The sequence below is a fragment of the Leptodactylus fuscus genome, chromosome 1, assembly GCF_031893055.1.
Source record: "Leptodactylus fuscus isolate aLepFus1 chromosome 1, aLepFus1.hap2, whole genome shotgun sequence".
In the NCBI taxonomy this organism is placed as follows: domain Eukaryota; kingdom Metazoa; phylum Chordata; class Amphibia; order Anura; family Leptodactylidae; genus Leptodactylus; species Leptodactylus fuscus.
Window position 1 is genome coordinate 16423398 of NC_134265.1, and position 17284 is coordinate 16440681.

The 17284-nt window shown below is 42.7% G+C and overlaps 2 protein-coding genes across 2 annotated transcripts in view; one reads left to right on the forward strand and one right to left on the reverse strand.

Annotated features, from left to right (window-relative positions):
- C7 (complement C7) overlaps window positions 1-3020 on the forward strand; it is a 28073-nt gene extending 25053 nt beyond the window's left edge. The window contains exons 16-18 of the mRNA XM_075266458.1: window positions 347-443; window positions 617-798; window positions 2788-3020. Of these exons, the coding sequence (XP_075122559.1) occupies window positions 347-443; window positions 617-798; window positions 2788-2960 (452 nt within the window). The 3' untranslated portion in view covers window positions 2961-3020. The remainder of the gene's footprint in view (window positions 1-346; window positions 444-616; window positions 799-2787) is intronic.
- A 132-nt stretch (window positions 3021-3152) lies between these two features.
- The window catches only part of C6 (complement C6), a 26937-nt gene continuing 12805 nt past the window's right edge, over window positions 3153-17284 (reverse strand). The window contains 10 exon segments of the mRNA XM_075266467.1: window positions 3153-3243; window positions 5915-6104; window positions 6233-6471; window positions 6777-6867; window positions 7230-7421; window positions 7673-7805; window positions 10201-10312; window positions 14006-14177; window positions 16343-16568; window positions 17029-17195. Coding sequence (XP_075122568.1) covers window positions 3153-3243; window positions 5915-6104; window positions 6233-6471; window positions 6777-6867; window positions 7230-7421; window positions 7673-7805; window positions 10201-10312; window positions 14006-14177; window positions 16343-16568; window positions 17029-17195 — 1613 coding nt within the window.

Sequence of the window (17284 nt, forward strand, 5' to 3'; positions counted from 1 at the left end):
ATGTGTGTAATGTGTATATATGTATGTAATGTGTATGTATACAGTATGTGTGTAATCTGTGTAACTATGTAATGTGAATTTATATGTGTGTAATGTGTGTAACTGTATGTAATATGAATTTATATGCGTGTAATGTGTGTAACTATGTAATGTGTATTTATATGCATGTAATCTGTGTAACTGCATGTAATATGTATATATGTGTACATTGTACTGTATATACTCCAGTCTTCCTCACAATGTCATCCCAAATTACAAAGGGAAATCTCCTGTAGTCCAGGATTTACAGTGTGATGGGTGAGGCCTTTGTATCTTGTCTAACAGTAAAGTTTCTCTCATTTTGCAGACCCCACAGTCACCCCAAAAGTTGATGATCCCAAATGCAAACCGTGGGAAAAAGTCCAGGATTCTTTGTGCACCTGTTTAATGCCGGCTGAGTGCGGGTAAGACGTGGAGGGTTGTGTAAGTGTAATGTGTCTGTATATAGAGCTCAGGTCCAGGGGAACAGAACTTCTGCTAAACCAGCACCGGTTTAGAGCGCTTAGTAAGTAGCCGAAGGGTTTCACGTACAGTTCACACTTGGATAATAATATGGAGTCCTGTATTTGCTTTTCAGGTCTTCCCTGGATATTTGCGCCATCGACCATAGAAGCAGAAAAGTTCCGCTTACAGTGTGTAAAATGCACGCCCTGGAATGTCTGGGGAGGAAATACACCCTGACCAAGGAGACGGACTGCACCTTCCCCCAAAAGCCTGAGAAGTCATGTGATTCCTGTCATTTGTGGGAAACTTGCTCAGGTAGAGTCTCCCTATATTGTATGGTATCGGGAACATACATGACAAATCTGTGTCCTCTGGAGGAGAAGGAGGAGATGTATTTTGGATTAGATACATAGTCATTCTCCATTCAGAGACAGTAACCCTGTACTGAGCTAGTCCTGCTCTCAGCTGATACATTGTATCCAGTATAGACAACGATCTGTGAGCTCAACAGACTGATACATTGTAGCAAACTAGCAGAGAGATTTGTGCAGCAGCTAGTGGGGGGTTTATCTCACACAGTGTTGTACTGTATCTTGTCCATTGTGCTGTGGTAATACAGTCCTATGAAAAAGTTTGGGCACCCCTATTAATCTTAATCATTTTTAGTTCTAAATATTTTGGTGTTTATAACAGCCATTTCAGTTTGATATATCTAATAACTGATGGACACAGTAATATTTCAGGATTGAAATGAGGTTTATTGTACTAACAGAAAATGTGCAATATGCATTAATCCAAAATTTGACCAGTGCAAAAATATGGGCACCTCAACAGAAAAGTGACATTAATATTTAGTAGATCCTCCTTTTGCAAAGATAACAGCCTCTAGTCGCTTCCTGTAGCTTTTAATCAGTTCCTGGATCCTGGATGAAGGTATTTTGGACAAACAATTCAAGTTCAGTTAAGTTAGATGGTCGCCGAGCATGGACAGCCCGCTTCAAATCATCCCACAGATGTTCAATGATATTCAGGTCTGGGGACTGGGATGGCCATTCCAGAACATTGTAATTGTTCCTCTGCATGAATGCCTGAGGATTTGGAGCGGTGTTTTGGATCATTGTCTTGCTGAAATATCCATCCCCGGCGTAACTTCAACTTCGTCACTGATTCTTGAACATTATTTTCAAGAATCTGCTGATACTGAGTGGAATCCATGCGACCCTCAACTTTAACAAGATTCCCGGTGCCGGCATTGGCCACACAGCCCCAAAGCATGATGGAACCTCCACCAAATTTTACAGTGGGTAGCAAGTGTTCTTTTTGGAATGCTGTTTTTTTTGGATGCCATGCATAACGCCTTTTTGTATGACCAAACAACTCAATCTTTGTTTCATCAGTCCACAGGATCTGCTTCCAAAATGAAGCTGGCTTATCCAAATGTGCTTTTTCATACCTCAGGCGACTCTATTTGTGGCGTACGTGCAGAAATGGCTTCTTTCTCATCACTCTCCCATACAGCTTCTATTTGTGCAAAGTGCGCTGTATAGTTGACCGATGCACAGTGACACCATCTGCAGCAAGATGATGCTGCAGCTCTTTGGAGGTGGTCTGTGGATTGTCCTTGACTGTTCTCACCATTCTTCTTCTCTGCCTTTCTGATATTTTTCTTGGCCTGCCACTTCTGGGCTTAACAAGAACTGTCCCTGTGGTCTTCCATTTCCTTACTATGTTCCTCACAGTGGAAACTGACAGGTTAAATCTCTGAGACAACGTTTTGTATCCTTCCCCTGAACAACTATGTTGAACAATCTTTGTTTTAGATCATTTGAGAGCGGACTGTCCATGCTCGGCGACCATCAAACTTAACTGAACTTGAATTGTTTTGTAGAAAGAAATGGTCCAAAATCCCTTCATCCAGGATCCAGGAACTGATTAAAAGCTACAGGAAGCGACTAGAGGCTGTTATCTTTGCAAAAGGAGGATCTACTAAATATTAATGTCACTTTTCTGTTGAGGTGCCCATACTTTTGCACCGGTCAAATTTTGGTTTAATGCATATTGCACATTTTCTGTTAGTACAATAAACCTCATTTCAATCCTGAAATATTACTGTGTCCATCAGTTATTAGATATATCAAACTGAAATGGCTGTTGCAAACACCAAAATATTTACAACTAAAAATGATTAAGATTAATAGGGGTGCCCAAACTTTTTCATAGGACTGTATGTCAGTGTCTTTATGGGGTCACTCCTGGAAGTGCACCCTCGTCTGTAACTCTCGCCCTCTTTGCTTCTTTGTCTAGGTAACTCACACACTTGTGTCTGCAGAGAAGCCGCGACTTGCCAGTCCCACGGCATCAGCATTTGTGTCCTTGTCAACGGCATTAAGCAAACCCTGAGCGAATGTGACGCTGGAATCCTGAAATGCCGAGGGCAGGAGGTGACGGTTGTCAGCATAAATCCCTGCGATGTCTAGAGGAACCGGAGTATTAACTCCTGTCCTGCTGGAACATGTCACAGTGTACAGAACAAGATGTCCTGGATATGGCTGAAAATACAGCTTGGTCTGTGCAGTAGTCTAACGTCTCATCATTACTCCGCATCCTCTCAATTCTTAAGACAGTGTTACATCCCTTAAAGGGAAGGTCAACACTTGAACGCAGCTTGTTTATCTGAATAGGTACAACATGGTGCACTCAATTTCTTTAGACATCTTTAGAGCTCGGAGCTTTGCTTTTATGATACAAATCTTGAAGTCCCTACAGAGACAAAATTGTTATGTTAAAACCCTGGCTACCTGTAACGACCACTAGAGGGAGCTCACTGCAATACATAGATATAATAAACTTGTTATAGCAGGCAGTGAGCTCCCCCTAGTGGTGGCTTATATGTTTATTAGTCTTTTGTGACAAACAACATCTAGACAAGAAAAGTATCTGAAAACTGAGACAGTCTGCCCTAAGATCTCCTGTCAGCGCAGCCAGGTTTTGGCCAGTCAGCAGCCACTGTATGTATATAGGCGAAGTTTTGCAGTGAGGGGTGTGTATGTTTTATTCCCCATGTGCTGATACTGCCATTGTTTCATCTCCTGCAGCCGCCAGTCCTGACATTGCACAATAAAGTCTAAGTGCAACCTATTATTGCTCCAAATACACATATCACTGCAGGGAGACACCACACATACTGCTCCCAGCTGCACCGCCATACTGTGTCCACTAAATCCAGCCATCTCCTTGTATATTGCCTATATGATGTATAGGGTATGTAACAACCGTTCCATTCTGGCAGCCCCCATTCTCATGATACCTTGGGCCCCTATTGATATGCAATCTATCCCCTGTAACATATAAAATCCAAACCTAATGCAGTCAACATATAGAAGGTCTAACCGTATATGTGAGAATGTATCTCAGCTCTGTATCCCAGCAGTTAATGAAGCAGCTCTCTCTGCATCTAGCACAGCAGGAAGTCGCAGCATGTCAATAATATGTTATTTTCAGCCATGAATAGAGCCTGTTTTTTTTTTTATCTGTATGACGTAGCAAGACCACCCTCAGGCTGTATACCATCTGCACTGAACAAGCCTCAATAATAATATTTTGGCGGGGGAAAAACTCTGAGCTTGGAAGGAAATTTATAGCTCTGGTGGCCTCTGTCAATCCATCAATGCTTAAAGAGGACCTTTCACCACCTCCTCAAATTTGAGCACTTTTCATCCTTTAATAGCCGCCCCTGATTTTGGCACAGTTGAAATTTTTTTATGTCACCTCCATCATTCCTGAGCAATTGGTGCAGTTAGTTTTGGTGTCTGATAATGTTAACTAGACTTCCTAATGGCAAGTGGGTGGTGCCAGGCATGAGCAGACAAGGGGGCGTGACTCAGAGCTCCAATCAAAGACTCAGAATCACACACCATCCACTTGACATATACCGTATTTTTCGGACTATAAGACGCACTTTTTTTCCCCAAAATTTTGGGGGAAAAGAAGGGTGCGTCTTATAGTCTGAAGGTGGCGCCTGGCATCCGCTGTAATAGAGAGGCGGAAGCCGGCAAGTGATAGACGCCATTACAGGTGCCGGGGCCTGAGACATCGCTGCGCTCCTCTGCCCTGCATGAAGCCAGCAGCGGCAGGGGCTCCTCCGTCCCCCCGCCGCTGGCTTCATGCAGGGCAGAGGATCGTAGCGATGTCTCAGGCCCCGGCGTCTATCCCTCCCCGGCATCCGCCTCTCTAGTACAGCGGATACCGGGTCAGTGTCCGTGGCCCCTTCTCCCCCGGGGCCGGTCCCCACCGGCCCCGTACCTGTAAAGTTGCAGGCCGGCTCCTGCGCGGCGATATCGCAGGAGCCGACCTGTTCGGGTGACAGCCGGGAGCCTAATGAGGCTCCCGGGCCTGTCACTGCTGTATTAGTATTGCGGCTGGTCTCTATGACCAGCCGTAATACTAATAGACAGAATGTCCCATAGACAGCAATACAGTTGTATTGCCGTCTATGGGACTTGCGATCAAGTGACCGCAGGTTCAAGCCCCCGGGGGGGAATAAAATAGTAAAAAAAAAAAAAGCTTTAAAAATATGAAATAAATAAAAGTTCTAAATCACCTCCTGTTTTTTTTTCAATACAAGGTGATCTAAGCAATAGATATCCCCCAAAATGGTATAACTAAAAAGTACTTCTGGCCCCGCAAAAAAAACGCTCTATGCATCCCCGTACAGCTGCAGGGTCACCTGTCAATGTGGCCTTGCAGCTGTTGCAAAACTACAACTCCCATATATTAAATATTTTACCAGTTTTTGCTTCAAAATTTTTTTTCCCTATTTTCCTCCTCTAAAACCTAGGTGCGTCTTATAGTCCGAAAAATACGGTAGTCTAGTTACCAAATCAGGCATTAAAACAGCATTGATGGCTCAGGAATGGTGGGAACTAGAGAATAAAATCCAACTGATCCAGACTGGGTGAAGGCGTGGCTGTTAGGACCCGTTCCCACGGAGTAACGCGCCACTCATTCAGACCAATGAAATCAATGGGTTACAAAGCCTCCCTTTGATTTCTATGTGTAGCGCGCATAAGCTGGCACCCATTGAAGTCAATGGGATCTGTTCTGACACGTGTTTACGTGTCAGAATGAGCGGCGCGTTACTGGGAACGGGGCCTTAAAGGAAGGAAATTGGTGGAGGTAGCGAAATTTCCTCTTTAACCCTCTGGCTCCTGTGGCAATTTTCACTTTTTAACAAAATGTAAATTACAAGACAGAAGAAAATTTGACTCTTCCATCCCATTCACCAGCACTGTACAAGAGGCGCCTTCATGCAACTTTGTATCAATTTGTTTACACCACTGGAGAATATTGGTGATTATGGAAAGTCTTATTTTAGAGATTTTTATTGTTGTGACTGCAGATATAGGACATAATGGAGAATTATGGGGCACACCTCAGGAAAGGGGATGATTAGGTACAGGCGCCGTCATGCAACATCTCAGACTTCAGCGATGAGCACTTTATGGCTCCCAGTGAGCAGAGGTTGACGGTTCTCTTTCTCCCAGCGGCTCCGACCTTGATGCAGTAGAGCTGGTCATTGTTTTCCGGGCACTTATATGGCACCAGGCAAGCGCACTGAGAACCTGCGAAAAGGAAGCGGGTAAAGTCTGAGTCTATGGAATCTAAAGATGTCTCTATAGCTGGAGCCGGCTGACACCTGCTATATACAGTGGCAGTCATTGTAGGTCTGTACATCCCCGACCCCGAATACCTGCACATTGTTCCCAGTCGTAGCATAAGTCCAATCCACATGGCTCCCTCTTTGTGCTGCGTACCGACAGGGCTATTCGGTCTCGCGCCCAGTTTTGGTTGACATCTGTGCAGGCGCCATTACTTGCGAATTGCAGCTGTTTGGTTCCCTGGCAGCGCTGAGCCAAGAAGTGACACTGAGACATTGTGACGAAGTCATCAGCTTCCTTATCGTAAACGCAGAGGTCTTCTGTCTCATCACTAAAAGAGAAGGCAATGTAAGCCTGTCTGACATCACCCGGGATGGAACATTACAAGTTTGTGTCTATTGTTGGTGCTTTTGGAGTGTATATTGGACATGTTAGGAAACACTCCGACTCAACACATACAGTGACGTACACTGCGCAGGTCAAGGGGTTGTCCAGAATTTAAAACAGGTGTAAAATAAAGGCACAACAAACACTGACCTGTGGCGCCCCCTATATACAACTAAAGGCTACAGTTATACTACACAACATAGGGCAATCTGTATATTAACCCCTGTGCTGGGGCACTAGACTCCTTACCCACAATCCTCCTCAGGTGACATGCAGACACACTGGGTACCTTCTTTCTTCTCTCCTGCATTGCAGTCGCCTTGAAATACCTTCCGTTGTACTAAATAAAGGAGAGATAAATATGAAACATGACTGGAGATGACACTGAGACTTCCTGCTGCGCTCGAGGGAGAGAGAGCTGCTACATTCACTCTCTCATCCCAGATCCATTCACTTGGCTGCTGTAAAATAAATGATGTAATTCTGGCTGTCTGCTGCCACCACTAGGGGGAGCTCATTGCAAATATATGTATGCCTCTAGTGTTGAACACAATGCCCCCTAGTGGCAGTGAAATTATAGATTCATCCTTAAGAGTCCAAAGTATTTCAAAATGACATGTCTGCTTTGTATATATGACACATGCATTCCCGGTTATATGACCATATTTATACATATCATCTATGTAAGATATCAAAATGAACCTTTGTCACAGCTGAGTTCCCCCTGGATGGGGGGGCTCCACTCATAATCGCTTCCACAGGTGTAGCGGATTCCTCCGGGGATTGTAAATCCAGACGGACAACTTAACTGAATCACTTCCCTGACTTTATATTCTGACTTGAAATTGGACAAGGTGACCTCATCAGTCATTGATGGTCGGGGGCATGTCGTCCCTAAAGGGTGAAATACAGAAAGAGATACAGCGATTATATATTGTCACATGACCAGATGACATACTCAGCTCTGCTACATGACAATGATGTAAGGACTATAGACTAGGCTGATCCTTTCTGTCTCCTCCATGGGAATGTCATCGATGCTCCGTCTACTCCTCGACATTGTAATTCCATCATGGCGGGATATTAAGGGGTGAGCGTAGAATCTGGGTGAGTCTTACACCCCGGCGACATCTCCACATACTTACTGACACACTCCACAGCCTCTTGTTTCCACGTTCCATCAGGAAGACATCTCAGGAACTGAAAGCCGGAAAGTTCATACCCGGAGAAGCAGACGACTTCTATCTCCTCCGCCACCGAGTACCAAGGCTTATTGTTCTGAGGAAGGAAAGATGGATGACTGTCATATCCTTGGAGGATGAGTCTTATCTCTTCCATATGGATTCTCATCTGGTATTATGGAGTCTCAGAGTTTCCTATATGGGACAGTGACTGGTAATGTCTGTACAGCGATGCGGAGTATGATGGCGCTATAGAACTAATAATATAATAATAATACATTTTATTTATATAGCGCCAACATATTCCGCAGCACTGTACAATTTATAGGGTTCAGATACAGACATACATAACAAAGAAAGTCATTTCACACACTGGGACTAAGGGCCCTGCTCAAAAGAGCTTACAATCTATGAGGTAGAGGGGGTGACACAAGAAGTAGCAGGGGCGGCATTGCTTATACAGTGTTCAGACAATTTTGTGCATTAGGAATTGTGATAGGCTTGTCTGAACAGATGCGTCTTTAGTTTGCGTTTGAAACTGTAGAAATTGGGAGTTAATCTTATTGTCCGGGGTAGAGCATTCCAGAGAAGTGGTGCAGCTCGGGAGAAGTCTTGTATACGAGCATGGGAGGTTCTGATAATAGAGGATGTAAGTGTTAGGTCATTGAGTGAGCGGAGAGCACGGGTTGGGCGGTAGACAGAGAGGAGGGAGGAAATGTATGGAGGTGCAGCATTATGGAGAGCCTTGTGGGGGAGGGGGATAACTTTATATTGTATTCTATAATGAATAGGCAGCCAATGTAGTGACTGGCACAGACCAGAGGCATCGCTGTAGCGTCTAGCCTGATAGATGAGCCTGGCCGCTGCATTCAGAATACACTCACTGGCCACTTTATTAGGTACACCTGTCCAACTGCTCGTTAACACTTAATTTCTAATCAGCCAATCATATGGCGGCAACTCAGTGCATTTAGGCATGTAGACATGGTCAAGACAATCTCCTGCAGTTCAAACCGAGCATCAGTATGGGGAAGAAAGGTGATTTGAGTGCCTTTGAACGTGGCATGGTTGTTGGTGCCAGAAGGGCTGGTCTGAGTATTTCAGAAACTGCTGATCTACTGGGATTTTCACGCACAACCATCTCTAGGGTTTACAGAGAATGGTCCGAAAAAGAAAAAACATCCAGTGAGCGGCAGTTCTGTGGGAGGAAATGCGTTGTTGATGCCAGAGGTCAGAGGAGAATGGCCAGACTGGTTCGAGCTGATAGAAAGGCAACAGTGACTCAAATAGCCACCCGTTACAACCAAGGTAGCCAGAAGAGCATCTCTGAACGCCGCACAGTACGTCCAACTTTGAGGCTACAGATGGGCTACAGCAGCAGAAAACCACACCGGGTGCCACTCCTTTCAGCTAAGAACAGGAAACTGAGGCTACAATTTGCACAAGCTCATCGAAATTGGACAATTGAAGATTGGAAAAACGTTGCCTGGTCTGATGAGTCTCGATTTCTGCTGCGACATTCGGATGGTAGGGTCAGAATTTGGCGTCAACAACATGAAAGCATGGATCCATCCTGCCTTGTATCGGTAACGGTTCAGGCTGGTGGTGGTGGTGTCATGGTGTGGGGAATATTTTCTTGGCACTCTTTGGGCCCCTTGGTACCAATTGAGCATCGTTGCAACGCCAAAGCCTACCTGAGTATTGTTGCTGACCATGTCCATCCCTTTATGACCACAATGTACCCAACATCTGATGGCTACTTTCAGCAGGATAATGCAATGCCATGTCATAAAGCTGGAATCATCTCAGACTGGTTTCTTGAACATGACAATGAGTTCACTGTACTCCAATGGCCTCCACAGTCACCAGATCTCAATCCAATAGAGAAGCATCTTTGGGATGTGGTGGAACGGGAGATTCGCATCATGGATGTGCAGCCGACAAATCTGCGGCAACTGTGTGATGCCGCCATCATGTCAATATGGACCAAAATCTCTGAGGAATGCTTCCAGCACCTTGTTGTATCTATGCCACGAAGAATTGAGGCAGTTCTGAAGGCAAAAGGGGGTCCAACCCGTTACTAGCATGGTGTACCTAATAAAGTGGCCGGTGAGTGTAGATTGTAGAGGGGAGAGTTTAGTGAGGGGAAGACCGATTAGTAAGGAGTTACAGTAGTCAAGGCGAGAATGAATCAGAGAGACAATAAGTGTCTTTAGTGTATCTCTGGTAAGGAAAGGGCGTATTCTGGAGATGTTTTTGAGGTGGAGGTGACATGAACGTGCGAGTGATTCAATATTAGGGGTGAAGGAAAGGTCTGCGAAATAAATAATAGTTAGTGACCGTGACCGTGCGGTTCTGTGGAGGATAAAGGGAAATACTGGATTTACAGACCCCCGAGAGTCCACATTAAACCCATCATATACTAGGAGGTATAGTACAGTATAGACACAGATCAACCTGTGCAGACCCCACAGTATAGCGAGACCCCCTACCATAAATAGTCCATGTTCTGGAGGTTCTGGTTTTGGACATCCCCGGTCAGGATCTGGATGGTTCTGATCAACTTCTTTCTTGTCATCATTATCATTGATACAGAGCGCTCCCCTAATGTGTATAAGAAGAGAAAGGTATGAGAAGATAGATAGATAGATAGATAGATAGATAGATAGATAGATAGATAGATAGGGAGATAGATAGATAGATAGATAGATAGATAGATAGATAGATAGATAGATAGATAGATAGATAGATAGGAGATAGATATGAGATAGATAGATAGATAGATAGATAGGAGATAGATAGATAGATAGATAGATAGATAGATAGATAGATAGATAGAGAGGGAGATAGATAGATAGATAGATAGATAGATAGATAGATAGATAGGAGACAGATAGATAGGGAGATAGATAGGTAGATAGATAGGAGATAGATAGATAGATAGATAGATAGATAGATAGATAGATAGATAGATAGGAGATAGATAGATAGATAGATAGATAGATAGATAGGAGATAGATAGATAGATAGATAGATAGATAGATAGATAGATAGATAGGAGATAGATAGAAGATAGATAGATAGATAGATAGATAGATAGATAGGAGATAGATAGAAAGATAGGAGATAGATAGATAGATAGATAGATAGATAGATAGATAGATAGATAGATAGATAGGAGATAGATAGATAGATAGATAGGAGATAGATAGATAGATAGATAGATAGATAGATAGATAGATGATAGATAGATAGATAGATAGATAGATAGATAGATAGGAGATAGATAGAAAGATAGGAGATAGATAGATAGATAGATAGATAGATAGGAGATAGATAGATAGATAGATAGATAGATAGATAGGAGATAGATAGATAGATAGATAGATAGGAGATAGATAGAAAGATAGGAGATAGATAGATAGATAGATAGATAGATAGATAGATAGATAGATAGGAGATAGATAGATAGATAGATAGATGATAGATATGAGATAGATAGATAGATAGATAGATAGATAGGAGATAGATAGATAGATAGATAGATAGATAGATAGGAGATAGATAGATAGATAGATAGATAGATAGGAGATAGATAGATAGATAGATAGATAGATAGATAGATAGGAGATAGATAGATAGATAGATAGATGATAGATAGATAGATAGATAGATAGATAGGAGATAGATAGATAGATAGATAGATAGATAGATAGGAGATAGATAGATAGATAGATAGATAGATAGATAGATAGATAGGAGATAGATAGATAGATAGATAGATAGATAGATAGATAGGAGATAGATAGATAGATAGATAGATAGATAGATGATAGATAGATAGATAGATAGATAGATAGATAGATAGGCGATAGATAGATAGATAGATGATAGATATGAGATAGATAGATAGATAGATAGATAGATAGATGATAGATATGAGATAGATAGGAGATAGATATGATTATTATAATTCATGTCCTGCTCCCCCCGGCCCACTTCCCTAATCCCATCTCCTTGCTGGTCTCGGCCCCGGTTACATTTATTTATGGGGTTTGGTAACGTTCCGGCTCCGCTCTGCCACCAGAAATCTCCAATCCTCAGAAGTGTCAAATTCTGAGCCTGGATGAACATTTCATATTGTTGTTTAGATTTGGATAATCGGAGAAGATTTGAGGATGAAAATAAAACCGGATCTGGCAAGTCCCCGACTAAGACTCCCCAAAACATCGGATTAGAGAAGGGATCTGAGAACAAACAACCGAGGGAACAAAGTTATCGTGCCGATACCTGACGGCGGAAGAAAGTAGTGTAACGTATAGTGACTAATAATATATATATATCTGGGGTCATGTGACATTCTGGGGCTGTAAATTCCGATCCCTTAAATGTTCACCCCCAGAGGTTCTGTGACCTATATAGAAAAATGACTGCGTGTTACTGGAAAAATTGTCAAAACCACGCCCTCTTTTCTGACATCACTTCCTGCTCTGCAGCTATTGGCTGAAGCTGTACCTTACAGACTTCCTGCTCTGCCCGCCCCCTGCACGCCATATTGGTAATGTGGACGCCATGTGTGCAACGTTTTGTGATTCGCAACTTCTTTACAACAGTTTTCTTGTGTAAGGGTAATGGCGTAGCTAGCGAGGAGAGACAGAAGGAGTGGCTACCCCGGGCCCACTGACTCAGTGGGACCCACCCTGGGGCCGCCATTAGTACATGCTTTGCTTGTAACTAAATCAGTGTCTGCAGACACTGTATCCTGCAACTAGTTGACTTGCAAAACGTAAGCCAATACAGTCCAGTGGTTTACAAGACCCTGAGACCACAGACAGACTTCTGTTACTCGGCACAGGGGGCGCTATGACATCACAACATCGCACCTCCTGCGCTGAGACACAGACGTCCTGTGCGTGGACAGGGAGGAGTTTTGCAGCTCATTTTTTATTGATGATGTATCCTCAGAATAAATCCTCAACCAGAGATCAGGGCCCCCCGCTGATCAGCTGTATGAAGGGGCTATGGCGCCTGTTTATATCACATGCGGTCTGTGTATAGTGACCATGTCACATAGACATGTATAGGATGAGGCTGTAGTTACATGTCATGACCACTAGGAGATGACTGACACTATGTAAACAGATAAGGGGTCACGGCTCTTACAGAAATACCACGGTCCATTTAAGCAGCTGATCAGTGGAGGTTCCGGATATTGGAACCCCACAAATTTTTTTTTACCTTTCAAGTAGGAAACATTTGGGGTAATATTAATAAGGGGCACTATTTACACAGGGGTGCACTTGGGGGTATTATTCATTATGGGCGGGTTATATATATATATATTGAATAATTGGGGGTAGCAGCAGGATGGGTGTGCAGGTGGGGACAATGTTGGTCGGGTGTTTGGAGAAGTGAAGAGCCAACGATGTCTGTGCTGCAAACTTTACAGAGACTGGAAGACGTGGCCATGGCGGTCCAAAGGGAAGAGACGGGAAATGTGACCGATTCATCCGAGATGTCTCCAGTATATTCATTGTATTCACCTATTACTGCCGTGTCCACCTAAATCATCTGTAGAGCCCTGTGTGAGCCAATATATACCACTATATATACCGTACAGTGATACTATCGATATATACCTACGTTTGGGGCCCTGTACATGTAACCAGCAAACTTTAAAATGACTAAAATGTGTCCAGTCCTGAAGGGGTTAAAGGAACCCATTGTCATATGGTATGGAATTCTGGGTTAATAGGTCCTCACCTCTTGGCTTAGAATGGAGACCAGTTACAAAGAGCGTCTCTTGCTCTGGAGGACCCGTCCTGTCCTGCATTACATAAACATCCCATTGATTTGAATGGACACTGTGTAATACCTCATATCTCCTGCGGGAGTGCTGCAGGTAACTGAATCACTTACTGCCAGGTTTCCCCACTGACTACAGCTGATCGCTGGGGGTCTCAGCAGGGGTATAATTTGTGATCAGCTTATTGTGGGATCCTTCTAACAAGTAGGAAAGAAACTCTTGAAAAACAAAAAAATATTTCCGGTTCATACTAGAAGGGTCAAAGGGAACTAACTGATAAATTGTCCTTTACATCGTTCATATCTGTAGCTTATTTTTAGCTTATTTACACGGCCACTAATGGCCTCATTGGGGTCTGTCCAACCTGCGTGCAGTGAGCTCCCCCTAGTGGTGGCTATAGGAGGGGCAGTTTAGTGCCTGCCCTCTGCCCCTCTGTATAGGTCACCTCAATGGTATGAGGGAACTGTAATATTCACATCTTATTGACCTACTTGTCTTCAAACAGAGCGACATAGCAGTAACGTTCCTGCGTAGACGGGCCCTCACATGGTTTGCCGCCTCTCTGGGGTGCGGGATTGTTACATTGTCGTGTTCTCCTCTTATTTGAGAAGGCGTCACATGAGCTCCAGGCCGACCAACAGCTCCAAGACCCATCAACCGCAACTAGAGAAGGTAAGACAAAGGGTTAACCGACAACAAATGGATCAATGGAGAACGACAGACGGGCGGAGGCCGAAACCTGCACCAAATGTACAATATTATATGTGTCAGATAGTTCAGGGCTGTTATTAGGTCACTGTATATGTGCAACTGTTATTTGGATGGTGCAGGGTAGGGCTGTATTATTTCTGCATTGTATGGTGGCATTATTTGTGCAGTATTTTATAGCGGTATTGTCTGTATACTGTGTAGTGGTATTATTGGAATACTATAGGGCTGTATTATTTCTGCACTGTATAGTGGTATTATTTGTCCTGTGTATGGTGGTATTATTGGAATACTATATGGCTGTATTATTTCTGCACTGTATAGTGGTATTATTTATGCTGTGTATGATGGTAATATTTCTGTATTTTATACCAGTATTGTTTGTATACTGTATAGTGGTATTATTTGAGCACTGTAAGGTGGTATTATTGGAATACTATATGTCTATATTGTTTAGGCACTATATAGTAGTATTCTTTATGCTGTGTATGGTGGTAATATTTCTCTATTTTATAGCGGTATTGTCTTTATCAGCTGTATGATGGTATTATCTGAGCACTGTAAGGTGGTATAATTGGAATACTTTACGGCTGTATTATTTCTGCACTGTATGATGGTATTATTGGAATACTATATGGCTGTATTATTTCTTCATTGTATAGTGGAATTATTTATGCTGTGTATGGTGGTAATATTTCTGTATTTTATAGCAGTATTGTCTGTATACTGTATTGTGGTATTATTTGAGCACTGTAAGGTGGTATTATTGGAATACTATATATACTATATTGTCTAAGCACTATATAGTGGTATTATTTGTGCTGTGTATGGTGGTAATATTTCTCTATTTTATATCAGTATTGTCTTTATCAGCTGTATGATGGTATTATCTGAGCACTGTAGGGTGGTATTATTGGAATATTATATGTCTATATTATTTCTGCACTGTGTAGTGGTATTATTTGTGCTGTATATGGTGGCAATATCTTTCTATTTTTTAGCAGTATTCGATTGGAACCTGTACGGTGGTATTATTGGAGCACTGTATGATGATATTATTGGAATACTATATGGCTGTATTATTTCTTCATTGTATAGTGGAATTATTTATGCTGTGTATGGTGGTAATATTTCTGTATTTTATAGCAGTATTGTCTGTATACTGTATTGTGGTATTATTTGAGCACTGTAAGGTGGTATTATTGGAATACTATATATACTATATTGTTTAAGCACTATATAGTGGTATTATTTGTGCTGTGTATGGTGGTAATATTTCTGTATTTTATAGCAGTATTGTTTTTATACTGTATGATTGTATTATCTGAGCACTGTAAGGTGGAATTATTGGAATACTATACAGCTATATTAGTTATGTACTGTATGGTGGTATTATTGGAATAGTATATGGCTGTATTAGTTATGTACTGTATGGTGGTATTATTGGAATACTATACAGCTGTATTAGTTATATACTGTATGGTGGTATTATTGGAACACTATACGGCTGTGTTATTTCTGCACTGTATAGTGGTATTATTTGTGCTGTGTATGATGGTAATATTTCTGTATTTTATAGCAGTATTGTCTGTATACTGTATAGTGGTATTATTTGAGCACTGTAAGGTGGTATTATTGAAATACTATATGTCTATATTGTTTAAGCACTATATAGTGGTATTATTTGTGCTGTGTATGGTGGTAATATTTCTGTATTTTATAGCAGTATTGTTTTTATACTGTATGATGGTATTATCTGAGCACTGTAAGGTGGTATTATTGGAATACTATACGGCTGTATTAGTTATGTACTGTATGGTGGTATTATTGGAATACTATACGGCTGTATTAGTTAGGCACCGTATGGCGGTATTAGTGGAACACTAAATGGTGATATTATTTGTGACAGGTGGACGTTTCCAAAAATGTATCATTGAGCAATCCCAATCCGGGCGTGTTCACACACTACAGTCAAATGACTTGGCGTTTGCGCTTTAGTAGAAATGTTAATTTTACAAGAATATTATCAACAATTGTCACAGCACGTCAGTGTTACATCTAGGAGTGTACGCCGCACCACGTGTGTGAACAGGCTGGAACTACATTAGTCCTTTCTTTACCTGATTTGTAATTCGGAGCCCGTTTTTCACAACTTTCCCCGTAGGTCCCGGCCTGGCAGACACAACTGCACTCTGTGCCCACTAAGACCACCCTGGCGTTATTAGGGCACGGCGAGCACTGACAGGGGTCAAACGTTCCTGAATACTCTTCAAACGCTTTCAGGAGGTTGCGGCGTAAAGTGACTGCGCAGGGGATACCGCTCACCAGATCCACGATCGGCTTCAACTGCAAAATCAGTAGTGTACAGGTCAGCAACGTCCCCCTCCATCCCCGTCCTACCCCGCCATATTCGGCTGGTCACTTTCTTAAATGTGACCTCTATGGATAGGTCATAAATATCTGATCATTGGGTAACCATAACCAATCCTTGCATGGATCAGAGGGAGCCTGCGGTCTGTGTACTATACAGTGTACAGAGCCAGAAGCATTTGGCTCCATGCCCTGCCTAGTGGCTGCACACTGGTACTGCTCTTGTGCTCCCATTGATCTGAACTGAAGTATCGGCACTCGACTACTATACAGTTCACTGAACTATCCACTTCTGACTCTGTATACTGTATAGTACACCAGTTGTCAGCCCCCCCATCCCATCATGGAATCCATTAATGGCTACAATTCACAGATAGTAACTGGACGTCTCTGCATAGACCTTACTACGTAAAGCCGCACAGTACGACTCCTTTACCTTGTAGTCCACCACCACGGGGTTATCGGCTGTGGACGCGACCCATTCTTCATACACCTTGTTATCCGGGAAGGCTCCCTTTTGCTGCCAGGCTAGTTTAGCGGTAAATTCCGCCTGGCCGCCCTTTACAAATGATATGGATTTTTCTGAGGACTGTAGAAAGGAACCTGAGGGGTAAGAAAGTCGCGTTACAGAAGGACGCGACGACGGAGACTAAGCTGCAGTACCAGACATGACCTGTGGACTTGTGTGGCGC